The 12,398-nt window shown below is 33.6% G+C and overlaps 2 protein-coding genes across 2 annotated transcripts; both read left to right on the plus strand.

Annotated features, from left to right (window-relative positions):
- Nucleotides 1-5,818: 5,818 nt before the first annotated feature.
- Nucleotides 5,819-9,167, plus strand: LOC107905669 (probable carboxylesterase SOBER1-like). Its single transcript, XM_016832369.2, has 6 exons — nt 5,819-6,181; nt 6,803-6,855; nt 8,011-8,134; nt 8,215-8,336; nt 8,704-8,811; nt 8,897-9,167. Exons 1-6 carry the CDS (start codon nt 5,869-5,871, stop codon nt 8,984-8,986), a joined length of 810 nt encoding a protein of 269 aa, XP_016687858.1. The 5' UTR covers nt 5,819-5,868; the 3' UTR covers nt 8,987-9,167.
- A 31-nt stretch (nt 9,168-9,198) lies between these two features.
- Nucleotides 9,199-10,840, plus strand: LOC107905670 (uncharacterized). The gene has a single exon (XM_016832370.2). It carries the CDS (start codon nt 9,979-9,981, stop codon nt 10,606-10,608), a length of 630 nt encoding a protein of 209 aa, XP_016687859.1. The 5' UTR covers nt 9,199-9,978; the 3' UTR covers nt 10,609-10,840.
- The last annotated feature ends 1,558 nt before the right edge of the window (nt 10,841-12,398 follow it).

Consider the following 12,398-nt stretch of genomic DNA (forward strand, 5'->3'; position numbering starts at 1 on the left):
ATTTAATTAATTCTTTTATTTTTTTTCTTATGAAAAATTAAATGTTCATAAATTTTTTTATATAATTGTTAATTGAACAATTAAGTTTTGTAAAACTATATTTTTTTAACTCTGGATTTAATTTCTAATTTCAAGAATCAACTTCGACGACTATTTTTATGTACGTTGAAGAAAATATCATAATATGGAGAAAATAACAAAAAAAACCAATAATAAAGGAGCTAGGTAGTACAAGAATAAAGCAATTTTCACTCAACAAAAATACAATATTTCAACATTTTACTTCTAAAATATGTAGACCAAAATAGATAAACGAAGTTAAAAAATTATGGTATGCTTTATGGGTGGTTTTACCATGAGCATCAGAGCTTTATAATATTTTCATGTCATAAACAAATAAACAAATAAATTAAAAGGGAAAGTTCAATATTATCAACCTTTTAAATTTTGATTTCTAGGTTCAACAAACAAACACTTTATTAAAACATAGTACCAATTATATTTATTAATTATATGAAATAGTAAATTACTTTTTGTTTGAAAAACAATATATCAAAATTCAAATTCAAACATACAAGATAAATATAATGAAATTTGCACGCACAGAAAAAAGAGATGATGAAAAAATAAACTTGTAAGTGATAGCCTTTAGGGATATCTGTCAAAATATCCCAAAAAAGTAAATTTAAGAATATGTATTATGTAAATGAAAAAATATAATATTTTTAACAATGAAAAAAAGAAAAACACACTTTGACATGAATAGTTTATTGATAAATATGACATTTAATTTCAAAAACAGTTACGTATTAAATTGGATAAGTTTAACTATAAATAAAACAATTAATAAATATAAATGACTCTATTTTAAAAGTTAAAAGTTTTTAGTAGAGAGTTTAATGATCAAATTAATATAATTTGTAAATGTAAATATTAAATTTATTAAATTATTTAAAATTATAATTAAATTGATAAAATATATAAATATTTAGGATTAAACGTGTTATTATATTAATTTAAAAAAATCATTAATAATTTAACAATAAACTATTAAAATAAAAATAAATTTAAATGTTAATACCTAAATTAAAGGACTAAAATAGTAATGTGGACATAATTTGGTCAGTTAACTTTATTTTTAATGTTAGCGGCTTGGACTAATTTTTGTAACAAAAAAGAAAAAAGAAAATTGGAGTTATGGGATGCATTTATAGGAAGAGGACAAGAAGACAAGATGGGATTGCCCAAGGCAAGGCTGCAGATCTGTGTAAGCTATGATTAATAATGGTGTTAAGATTTTGAAAGGACTTGTGTGTGTGTGAATCTCGAGTGAGTCAGAGTATACAGTTCACCCGGTAGGCGCAGCTTTGAGTCTCAGACATGGCTGGCTAAAAGGAATCCAGAACGTGGCCTAGCACCAGATAAGTCGTAATAAGACCCCCCGTTTTCATTTTCTATTGTGAACTAAATTATTTGGGGAAACTAAATTCTCACCACATCCCAGACGTTTGAATATTGAAAGCAGAATTTAGCAAAAGTACATCGATAAAATATGAACATCTCTCAGACGTTTTAAACTAAATTCGTTTTGACTTTTTTGCGATTTCTGGAATCTATTGAGGTATAATACAGACAAGGAAGAAGAAGATGGATGGTCCATCTGCAAACACTGTTCCTCTATTTGTTTATTGTTTTTTGATGGTTCCATTAAAAAAAAAATCGAAAGGAACTGACATGTTCCCCAAGATTCTCTCTTTTTATCTATCGCCAATTCTTCGTTAAAAAAAAAATAAAGTGTTATGACTTAAGAGTGAAAACAAAACGAAGAGTCATTTTCCAGGCTTTTAGGCTAATCTTGGTTGATTCCTCTGGAGCCTGCCTGGAGAAGATTAAAATCCAAAATTCGGAATATGGGGATATATTGAAAATGCCAAAACCGCCATTAATAAGGATCGTTCATGGTTCCAAAAGGCAGCCATGAAAATGCTCACAGAAGCAGACACGTGCTTTCATCATACCTACTTGTAAACCCCAAAATGAACTCTCTCTTTTTCTTTCACGTAGTAGATGACATAAGAAATATTAATGACTGACTGAAACTGTATTATTCTTTGGTGTCTTATTTGTTTATTTTTATCTTTTTCATTGGGCAGAAATGTTCCAGATTTTATCAGATATGGGGACCATTGTTTGAATTTTGAATCTATAATGATATTTTATTGACGCCTTAATTACCCCCTTTTTTTTTTCTTTTTAAAATCAATCGCGTCTCGACGGGGAGATGAAATAAACCTCCTGCTTCTGCTATCTCTACGCTTTGCCTATTTCGATTTTAATAATTGAAGTTTTTAAATTATGAAGCAGTTTTAGAATAAAAAGTTTAGAAAAAATAATTCACCTCATCAGATATTATTTTTGTGGAAGAGTAAATGGGCAAATAAAAACATTGTATTTAAAGTTGTAAAATTTCTAATTTTGAATCTAATCTTTTAAGGCTTTTTAACATTATTTTTAATAGAATTCTTTACCAGCATTGTTTCTATCTACTATCATCTAAAAATAAAGTTATTAATGACCAAATAAAACTAATAAATAACCTCGTGTACAAATTTATAGAAAATTTCTTTTAAGACCAAATAATTCTTTAGAATTGAGTATGATTATATGTGTGATAGCACTTACTATATAAGAATATCAATGAACACGATTATTATAATGGTTCAGGAAACCTTTTTTTTAGTTTAGCTTCTACAATTTTTTTTTTAGTTCAAAGTCCATTTTTACTAATTGAAATCAAAGAATTAATAAATTTGTTCTGCAAAAAATGAGAATGGGTTGGGATTATGAACTTATAATCTATAATCTGATGATCGAGTTGAATCCATGATTATAAGTTCATTTCATATTAGACCATATTAAAATTGAGCTTTATATATTCTCGCGATGAGATTTCACACAATTTTAAATTGTGAAAGCAATCAAAATTATTATTTTAAAATGTTACATAATTTAACTTAACAATAATTATCAATTTGATTTTAAACTACCCATAACTCACATCTATTGGCACCAATATTAATACCAATTAAATTAATGCTCAATCGATTGTATTGATTAAAAAGGTCGAGAGTATAATTTGAGTTTAATAATCTTTCGCTTTTTAAGCAAAATTGATAGTATTATATTCTTTATTCATTTATCAACAAAATTTAACAATTTTTTATTTATAAAAATACTTATCTAGTAGCCTCAAGAAGCTCCATTGTATTTGGCAAGGACATGGGAGGAAAGAGCCAAGGGCTTATATTATTATACTATATACATTAGGCTCCTAGCACGATACCTTGGGCTTCACTCTTTTTCTTTTTCTCACGAGTAGTGCAACTAAAATTGCACATACTCCCACAGTCATGTCTTACTACTTGAAAGCTTCACAACCAAGAATGACAGACAGGCAAAGGTACATTCTACAGTTTCTATTCCTTCCTTCCAAGCTGTCTCCTTGGTTTATCATTCTCTAATGTCATATGCCTTGTTTATGGGGTTTTAATGCTCACCAACTATTCCTATTATTTTAATGCTTCGTTTCATATGATTGATTTCAATCTTATCTCTTGGGGGTAATGAAATTTAGTATACAACATAGGTGCATTTCAAACTCAACCGAAAACCTAAGCAAATATTATTTTTAAAAGGAGTCTGTGCCCCATATGAATTCATTAAATCTCTTGCTACTCTTACCATTTGACCTGTACTGAAACAATGGTAGCTCTTATTTAGGGCCATAGAGGACCACTCTTTTTATTTCTATTTATTAGGGTTTTCACCTAAATAATACAAAAAATAAAATTAATAACTAAAATAGTATGTCTATAAGATTATTTACCAAAATTGTATAGTTTTTATTGTTGCTGCCTGTCAGATTGGCGTCACCGGGCTGCAATAGGCGACACTGAACTAAAATGTAATAGTCTAAAGTATTTAGGGACTTGTGTGGAATTTTTCTATTTTAGTATGGCTGTTGAAAAGAGAGGGAAAAGGTGCCGCCTAACAGAGTGGCTGCACAAAATTTTAAATAAGGTCAATTTCCTTTTAAGCCATTTTTATTTATTATTTTCTTTTTATTTCTCTTCAACACACTATATTGTGTTTAACAAACTCTTAATTTATTTTTGTAGTAAAATAAGCCCTTGACTTATGGTTTTTTTCTCATAAAACCCCTTTATTTTAATATTAAATTAAATATATTTTACCCAAAGTAAAGCTATTTAAAAAAATATAAACTAATTCACATCTTATGTTGATGTGAATTTGATGAGAATAATTTATTAAATAAAAAATAAAAATTTTAAATTTCTTGAGAGTGCTTATATACATGATATTCTTAACTACTCTTTCGAAATTTTTTATTACTTTTTTAGTTTTATGTTGATGTTAAAGTTGTATATAATTTTTATTGCATCAACAAAAAATTAAGATAAGAGCTTGAAATTCAAAATATATATATTTACTTTAATATTAAAATATAAGGCTTTTATGAATAAAATCCATAAGTTAAGGCTTATTTAACTACAAAAATGGGTTAAGGGTTTGTTTAAACATATTATAGTGAGGTGAAAGAGAATAAAAAGAAAATAATAAATAAGGAAGGCTTAAAAGACAATTAATCCTATTTAACGTTTGGGACTCTAACCTTTCCCTTCCTTATCAACAGCCATACTAAAATAGAAAAATTTCATCACATGTCCCTAAATACTTTAGACCATTACATTTCAGTCCAGTGCCGCCTATTGCAGTCCGGTGACGCCAATCTGACATGCAGCTCCAATAAAAACTATACCATTTTAATAAATAATCTTATGGACATACTATTTTAATTATTAATTTTATTTTTTTGTATTATTTAAGTAAAAAACCCTAATTATTAGCTTCCTTTTGGATTTATTCCCATATTGGCACGCACTGCAGGAATAGAGTCCAAAAGTTAAAAGATAGTGACACTTGGAAAGTGCAACAAAACAGAATATATATAATATCGTCATTACCAAATCGTAAGTAATGGGCAAAAAAGCCTTTAATTTTAGTGGAATTAGGTCGGGGGATTAATATGTATATAAATTCATTGATTCTTTTTGGCAAAGGAAGAAAACCCATATTTGATTGTACCCTGCTGGCGTATATGTTATTAGGTGGTTCAATTAGAGGATGCATGCATGTGTCTAAGTATATATTTTGTATTAGCATTGTTGTCTTGTAGTATGATTTTTGGCAAAGCTGGCTAAAAGTAACAGAGGATTATTGATTAAGGTTAAAGTTGATGGTACAAGAGTGTTGCCAAATGAGGCAGTTCCACTTGATGAGAGACTATTGGTGGGATTTTGGCTGATTTCCCCACCAATCCGATGGATCCTGCACAACAAGACAATTAGAGGCAAATAAGGGCACTAAAGGCAAAGATACTCGTTTCCAAAAAATGTCAGTCAGATACCTGAAGACCCCACAACCACAAGCAAAAAACAGATTATTTTGGTTTGCTTAACTTTCTATTATTGAATTGAAATTAGTAGTAAAATAACTCTGAGCTTGAGCACCAAGTTGGAGGAGCAAAGTGTAGTTAACTGTACTATAAGTTGGCCCAAGAAACGACAACCAAAATCCATTAAGAAAGAAGACAATGGTTTTGATGTTAAGAAACGAAGAACAACCATATTGAATCCACTAAGTACAGATAATAAATAAGGCCCATTTATATCAAAGAACATAAACTGGGCTATTCCCAATGGAGATAACAGGTAAAGTAATTGCTGGTAGGTACATTGGGCTTTTTCTACCAACTGAATTCTGGGAAATTATTGGAAAACAAGATCAATGTATTGGAGGACTAAAGGGTCAGCGTGCAGGACCAGAGATATGCATTCTATATTGTTAACCAACCCCATGGTTCTTCTTGCTGTGATCCTGGGTAGCACCATCATTTTCATACTATTCCTCCAACCGCGCCACCTATCATCTTCCCCGAAGTCTGATTCCATGGCTGCCCGGAGCTTTGTTCTTTGGCTTCACGGGCTTGGTGACTCTGGTCCAGCCAATGAACCCATCAAGACACTCTTTAGGTCTTCCGAGTTCCGAAACACCAAATGGTCTTTCCCTTCTGCCCCTGAAAACCCTGTCACCTGCAATTGTAAGCCTCTTTTTTATACATTTTCTTGACGAATTGGTTCTGCCTATTGACTTCTGTTTTCGTGTTTTGAATGAATTGATGTGTATGGGTCTGATTTTTTCTAGCTTAATTAGAGTTTCAGTGTTTACAGTCAGTTAATACATTGGGAAATTTGTTTGGGGGAAAATGTTTAGGAATGATCGACAATGATCACTTCAAGTTTGGAACCCGTCTCATATTTGCATAGACTTTACTATGGAAAGTATTCATAGCAATAGTATAGTTGAATTTTTGCATAGACTTTCATGATCCTTTAGTATTGCCGTGGTAAATATTCTTAGGAACCCTTTTTTATCGGCTGCATGGAAATTTAGCAGCTGACATGGGCATGAATGTCAATATCTTTGATTTTGATATATCGGGGTATTTTAAACCTATATATATATACCTGATAGCTCATGAATTAAGGTTTACTACTGTGGCAAATTGCTATATTCTCTTAAAAGTTTCGTACCTCAGACGATTTAACTGATGAGTCAACTCTAGATTCATTCTTAAAAATGATGATGCTGTTCAAGACAGCTGATTAACATCCATAACGATAGGGCAATTGTTCTTTCTGATGCATTTTTTTATTTGCAGATGGAATGCGAATGCCTTCTTGGTTCGACATTCAGGAGATTCCTGTCACAGCCGTAAGTAATGCTTGTTCTCCTTCCGTTTCATTTATACTAATTTGACATACTGCAGGGCATTTCTCTTTCAGATTTCATTTAGGTAGTGTCATTCGTATTCTTGAAAACAAATTCATGTAGGCTTTATTATTAATCCTTATATGTAGTGGTTTTTTCTGCCTTTTTGTTTCCTATCCAAACCTAAGTGAAACTGAGTTTTGGTGGTATATGCTTCCTATTATTGGTTTGTTCTACCATTGGTTGTCTTTCTTAACGTTAATGCTTATTGTGGGCTTTCTGTTACATCAACAATCTGCATGTGCAATGGATCACAAAAATGAAAATGCCACCCTTGTTAATTCTTTTATCGTTATCAGCTGACTGAATTCCTTTTTATGTGCAAAAATATCATTGATGGAACTTTGCATATGCTTTTGACTTTGGCTTTAAAATTATTCAAGCACAACATTCAAAGTTTCCTCAAGTATGATTACCTAGATTTTGCGGTCAACCTGTTTTTCTGAAACTAAGTCTTTGCTTTGTAAAATGGAAAGAAAATTGAAAATATGAAAAATTGAACAGGTAGAAAGAAAGTATTTTTTCCACAGTAGTGTGCTTCGTAGGAAAGATGAAAAAATTGAAAGCAAAAGTAATTTTATTTCGTTTCATTGATTGGTAGAGTTCAAAAATGAGAGAAAAGAAAATGAAGCTTTTGAAAAATGCATAATTTTGAATTAACATACATTCCTCTCTCATTGTCTTCCTATCATTCCTATGATTTGTTTTCATGCATGAGGATGGAAAATGATGATCTCTCTTCTTTTCTACCAGTCACCTCGATGGGAAGAAAAAAAAATACATATATTTCCTATGGTTTTTCTTTTCTACACTTCCAATTTTCCATCTTGCCAAGCAAAGACTAAGTTTTATCGTTTCAATTTTCATAAACTTCTTTAAAAAGGATTTGGGACCTGTTGTGCTATGGTGTAAGGTGAAAGATATTTTGCATTAGACCAGTTGTCAATGTCTTGCAACTGTTTATCTTTACTTTGCTGTTACTCTTGAAAGGTTCCCATGGTCTTAAAACCAATTCTATATTTCCCATCATGATGATTTGAATGCTCTGCTTATGGTGCTGGTGATTCAATTGATGTTTGCTGTTGCTTATTTGTATAGGATTCTCCAAAAGCTGAAAGTGATGTCCTTAAAGCAGTTCAGAATGTGCATGCGATGATAGACAAAGAAGTAGCTGCTGGGACGGATCCTAATAACGTATTTGTGTGTGGATTTAGTCAAGGAGGTAGGAAATCTCTCCTAGGATCAGAGCATAATTCATTGCATTGCTTGCGGTATCTTACAAATTGTAACAAGTTCTTTCAGGTGCCTTGACCTTGGCTAGTGTTTTGTTGTACCCAAAAAAGCTTGGTGGAGGTGCAGTCTTCAGTGGATGGGTTCCTTTCAATTCTTCAATGGTAGAAAAGTTCCCAGAAGATGCAAAGAAGGTGATTTCTGTTAAATGCACTTATCTAGTTTACTAATACTTGACTCCCATTCCTTTTCCTGTCTTATTTGATGACTGCATTTAACGAATGATGATAAGCAAGTGATATCCGACAAATAGAACATTTGCTTGTCTGAAATATATTTCCAACAAATATTTGTAAGAGTATTAGTCTGTAAACTATCATTAGCATCCTAATTCACGAAGATGCAATTAGTAACCGTCTTTTATGCTTTCATGGATAAATAGTAATTTGTCATCTGCTATGGGTTGTTTTGGAGATTAATTAATTCTTCCTAAACAAACTGGAATTTGTCATTATTTTGACATACGCTTACAAATCGATTTGAGACCCGAAACTTTTGCAGACACCTATTTTGTGGTCCCATGGAATGGCTGACAGAACGGTGCTTTTTGAGGCTGGACAAGCGGGGCCTCCTTTCCTTCAACAAGCAGGAGTAACCTGTGAATTTAAGGTATATACTGCGAACATTTTGTCTGATTTTCTGGTGCTTTTCATATGGTAGCTACTGATGTGCCGAAATTCCTATGATACTACAGGCTTATCCTGGTCTTGACCATTCAATAAGCAACGAGGAGCTGCAGTTCCTTGAATCATGGATTAAAACACGTCTGCAAAGTTCTTCATAGATCAGTAGATTGTCTTGAGAACGATATCCAATTATTGTCATTGGTTTTTAGTGGAATTGGTAATCACTTGAATGCTACAATTATTGGTGTGGGTGACATATGAGGATATTTTTCATGTTTGGATTATTATAAGTTGGAATCAATTTCTGTATTGTTGCTTTATTTAAAACATAAGTTTCTATACTTGGAGTATGGAGAAGGGTGTATGATCTAATCTAAAAGCTTCACTTTCATAGCAAAATCGCTACCTACCTACTTTTGCATAAATTTGATTTAGACAGGAAGGAAGACGATCGAAGTTCTTGTGACGAACTGATTCTACATACCCCTGCTGTCACCTGGGAATTCTCTGTTCACTATGTATGTGGAAGAGCCTGATTATAAAACACCAAGGAAACTATAATCTAGTAGCTAAGCTTCACTATGGAAACACATACGGTACTCGGAATTTACTGTCCTAATTCCAGGAAAGCGAGCTTTGTTGGTGAGGGTGAGGGTGAGGGTGAGGGTGATTGACGAATTGGATGTCCGAAGTGGCTTGTGGTTAGGGTACCCTCCATGGTTGGGGCAAGATGAGGTAGAACCTAACTACCACCATTTCTATTGGTTCTACCAACCTTTATTTGATTATAGTAACGTATAAAGCGGGACAGTGAAGTGAGATAGACTGAGACAAATGGGTATATCGATCGCATCAGTGCACCAACTGCAACTCGAAACGACATGGATTGAGTAAACAGAAATATAATTTACTCGCTCTGATGATTGGACCCTTCACCATTTAAAGTCCCGTGTCCCACTTGAACGCACACTTCCCCAGGCTAGGTTTCTCTTAAGACCCAACTGCGTCATCCGCTCTTCTGTTATTACTTGTTATTCTCTTCTCTGCCCTTCGTAGAATAATAATATAAAAACCTCGTTAACCCTTCATACTCAAAAGTCTCAAACTTTTTTTCTCTCTCTGTCGCTGACTGTGTACATCAAAGTTAACCATGAAGAAGCTCTACCGCAGAGGCACGGTTCATCCATCACCTCCGAGCACAACCGATCATCTGTCTTTCCTTCCTGCCACCATCTTAGCCCTCGCGGCTGCTCTTTCCCCGGAAGACAGGGAAGTTTTGGCCTATCTCATCTCTTGTGCTAACAACGATTTCAGCACCTTCTCAACCCACCGGAAAAACACCCAGAAATACCCGACTAAAAGAAGCATCAGCTTCAGCAGCGGCAGCGATCATGACCATCCACCTCTTTTTACCTGTGATTGTTTCAGGTGCTATATGAGCTACTGGGTCAGGTGGGACTCATCGCCCAACCGGCAGCTGATACATGAGATTATAGATGCTTTTGAAGATGGGTTAGCTCAAAGAAAGAAGACAAAGAGCAAGAAAGACAGGAAAAAGAAGAGCGGTGGAGCTGATGGGTCTGGTGGTTCGAAACGAACCGATTTGAACTTAGGGAAGGACGAATCATGTGACTCGAAATCGGCGGAAGCCAGTAGCAGTAGCAAAAGTTGTGGTGTTGAAGTTTGTGGGGATGACGGTGAAGAAGGGACAGACAAGGGTCCGGTGAGGAGGTTCGTGAGCTTCATCGGAGAGAGGATTTGGAATGTTTGGGGGCAGTGAATTTAGACGAGAATCCCAAGAAAATAGGTGGGCTTTAACTCCAGCCGATTTTCTCTGTATTAGAGAAAGAACAATGAATTTTCTTCTATTTTTAATTAATTTTCCTTCTTTTTTTTTGTATATTATGCCCTTTTACAATGTAAAAATGGGTAGTTTAATCTTCAATCAACCATGTTTTTGTTGTTTCTTGAAGCAACCTTTTGATATAAAAAGATTTTCTTGTTGCCCACCATTGCCAAGCTTAAGCTATCAGTTGAATACATTTGCCATAATTTGATTTTAGATTTGTTGGAAACGAGGGATAAGAAATTGATATGCTGTCTGTGTTCCGCTCTGCTTGTCATTACAATGCCCTGAATTCTTGCATGGATATGTCGGAATTAAGCTCTGTTAAGAAATGGCAATCGATGTGGTTGGATTTTATCACTGTATTAATGTAATTAGTGTGTGTTTCTGTATGTAGTGAAGATGCCCTGCAATTGTCAACCCAACATGTTTACCGTATTTATTTTATAGTGGATGATGCCAGATTAGGTAGCAATGTTGTTGTTATCTACTTTTTAATCAATCTATTATTTTAACTTATAATAATCTTATTATCTCTTCATTTCAATTCAATCTAACGCCGTTGGTTGCCAAGACTTGCAATAACTACACTACTAAAGCCATCCTATTTAACTAATATTTGCTCATTGTATTTATTGAACCCCTTCTTCCAATACTGAAATCATGATTTCGTCCTTGACCAATCTTTCTAAATAAATAATTAACAGTGTAAGGAAGTGACAGATAGGGGTAAAAAAACAGTGGGCATGCATGCATGCATATCATGCATCGCCATGGGAGGGTGGAGGGTGAGAGCAGTGAATGAAAATGAAGGGCAAGAGGGGAATAGGCTGAAGGTGTGGGCAATAAACGAGGTCGGCAAAAGTAAGGCTTCGATTAAAGCGAAGGTTCTCGCAAATAATATTTTATTATTAACGTGAAGTGGGCCCCGCTCACCTCTCATCCCCTTTTTTTTTTGTTGTTGTTCCCTAAAGCCATTTATTCTTTCCATAAATGTAGTAGTAATCATCAACCCTTACCATGCCGCCATATCCCTCTTCTTCATCGCTAAGAAATTTTAGACAAACCTGTATTATTATCGATGACCTCAGCAGCCCTGTCCTAATTTTAACCCAAGGAATCTAAAATAAAAATAATCCTGATTTAGGTCCAAATTCAATGAGTTGGAATATTTAGAGAGAGGGAATAAGTCAAAATTCAAATTTCTAGTTCAACGAAGTTTAATTTAGTCAATAAAAGGGAACAGAATATCTTTTTTGTTTTTTGGTATGAAAATATTTGTACCGTATGACCCCTTGCATTAACTTTACTAATTACTGCATAATAAAGACAATTAAATCAAGAAAAGTGGTGTCCTTGGAAAGCGCATCTGCCAGCTTTGTGTTTGGGCCATTAATCACACACAAAAGAAAGAAAAGAAGAAGGGGACAACTGTCTCAATTCTCGGGGCGGTGACCCCTATTACTATGGCACATACATATTTCCACCCCCTCCCCTCGCCCTCGCCCTCAACTAAACCATAAACTACAATCTCTCCACTCTGTCATTTATGTTTTGTCTCGTAGTCTTTGCAAATATACCACATATAAATGCCCTTAATTAACAGGGATGGTCTACTAAAGCATTTTCATTATAACCTATGGTCCTTCAAAGAATCAAAAAGGCGTTTTCTAAGACTAGGGATTCTAGTATCTTTACTTTGTTGAATTCATTAATGCAGTAGA

The sequence above is a fragment of the Gossypium hirsutum genome, chromosome A05 (assembly GCF_007990345.1).
Source record: "Gossypium hirsutum isolate 1008001.06 chromosome A05, Gossypium_hirsutum_v2.1, whole genome shotgun sequence".
Lineage (NCBI taxonomy): Eukaryota > Viridiplantae > Streptophyta > Magnoliopsida > Malvales > Malvaceae > Gossypium > Gossypium hirsutum.

Bases quoted from the DNA above. Each gene is read 5' to 3' on its own strand.
- LOC107905670 (XM_016832370.2), top strand. From the start codon at position 9,979: ATGAAGAAGCTCTACCGCAGAGGCACGGTTCATCCATCACCTCCGAGC.
- LOC107905669 (XM_016832369.2), top strand. From the start codon at position 5,869: ATGTATTGGAGGACTAAAGGGTCAGCGTGCAGGACCAGAGATATGCAT. The intron at 6,856-8,010 runs GTAAGTAATGCT...TTATTTGTATAG, and splicing joins AGGAGATTCCTGTCACAGCC to GATTCTCCAAAAGCTGAAAG. The intron at 8,135-8,214 runs GTAGGAAATCTC...AAGTTCTTTCAG, and splicing joins GTGTGGATTTAGTCAAGGAG to GTGCCTTGACCTTGGCTAGT.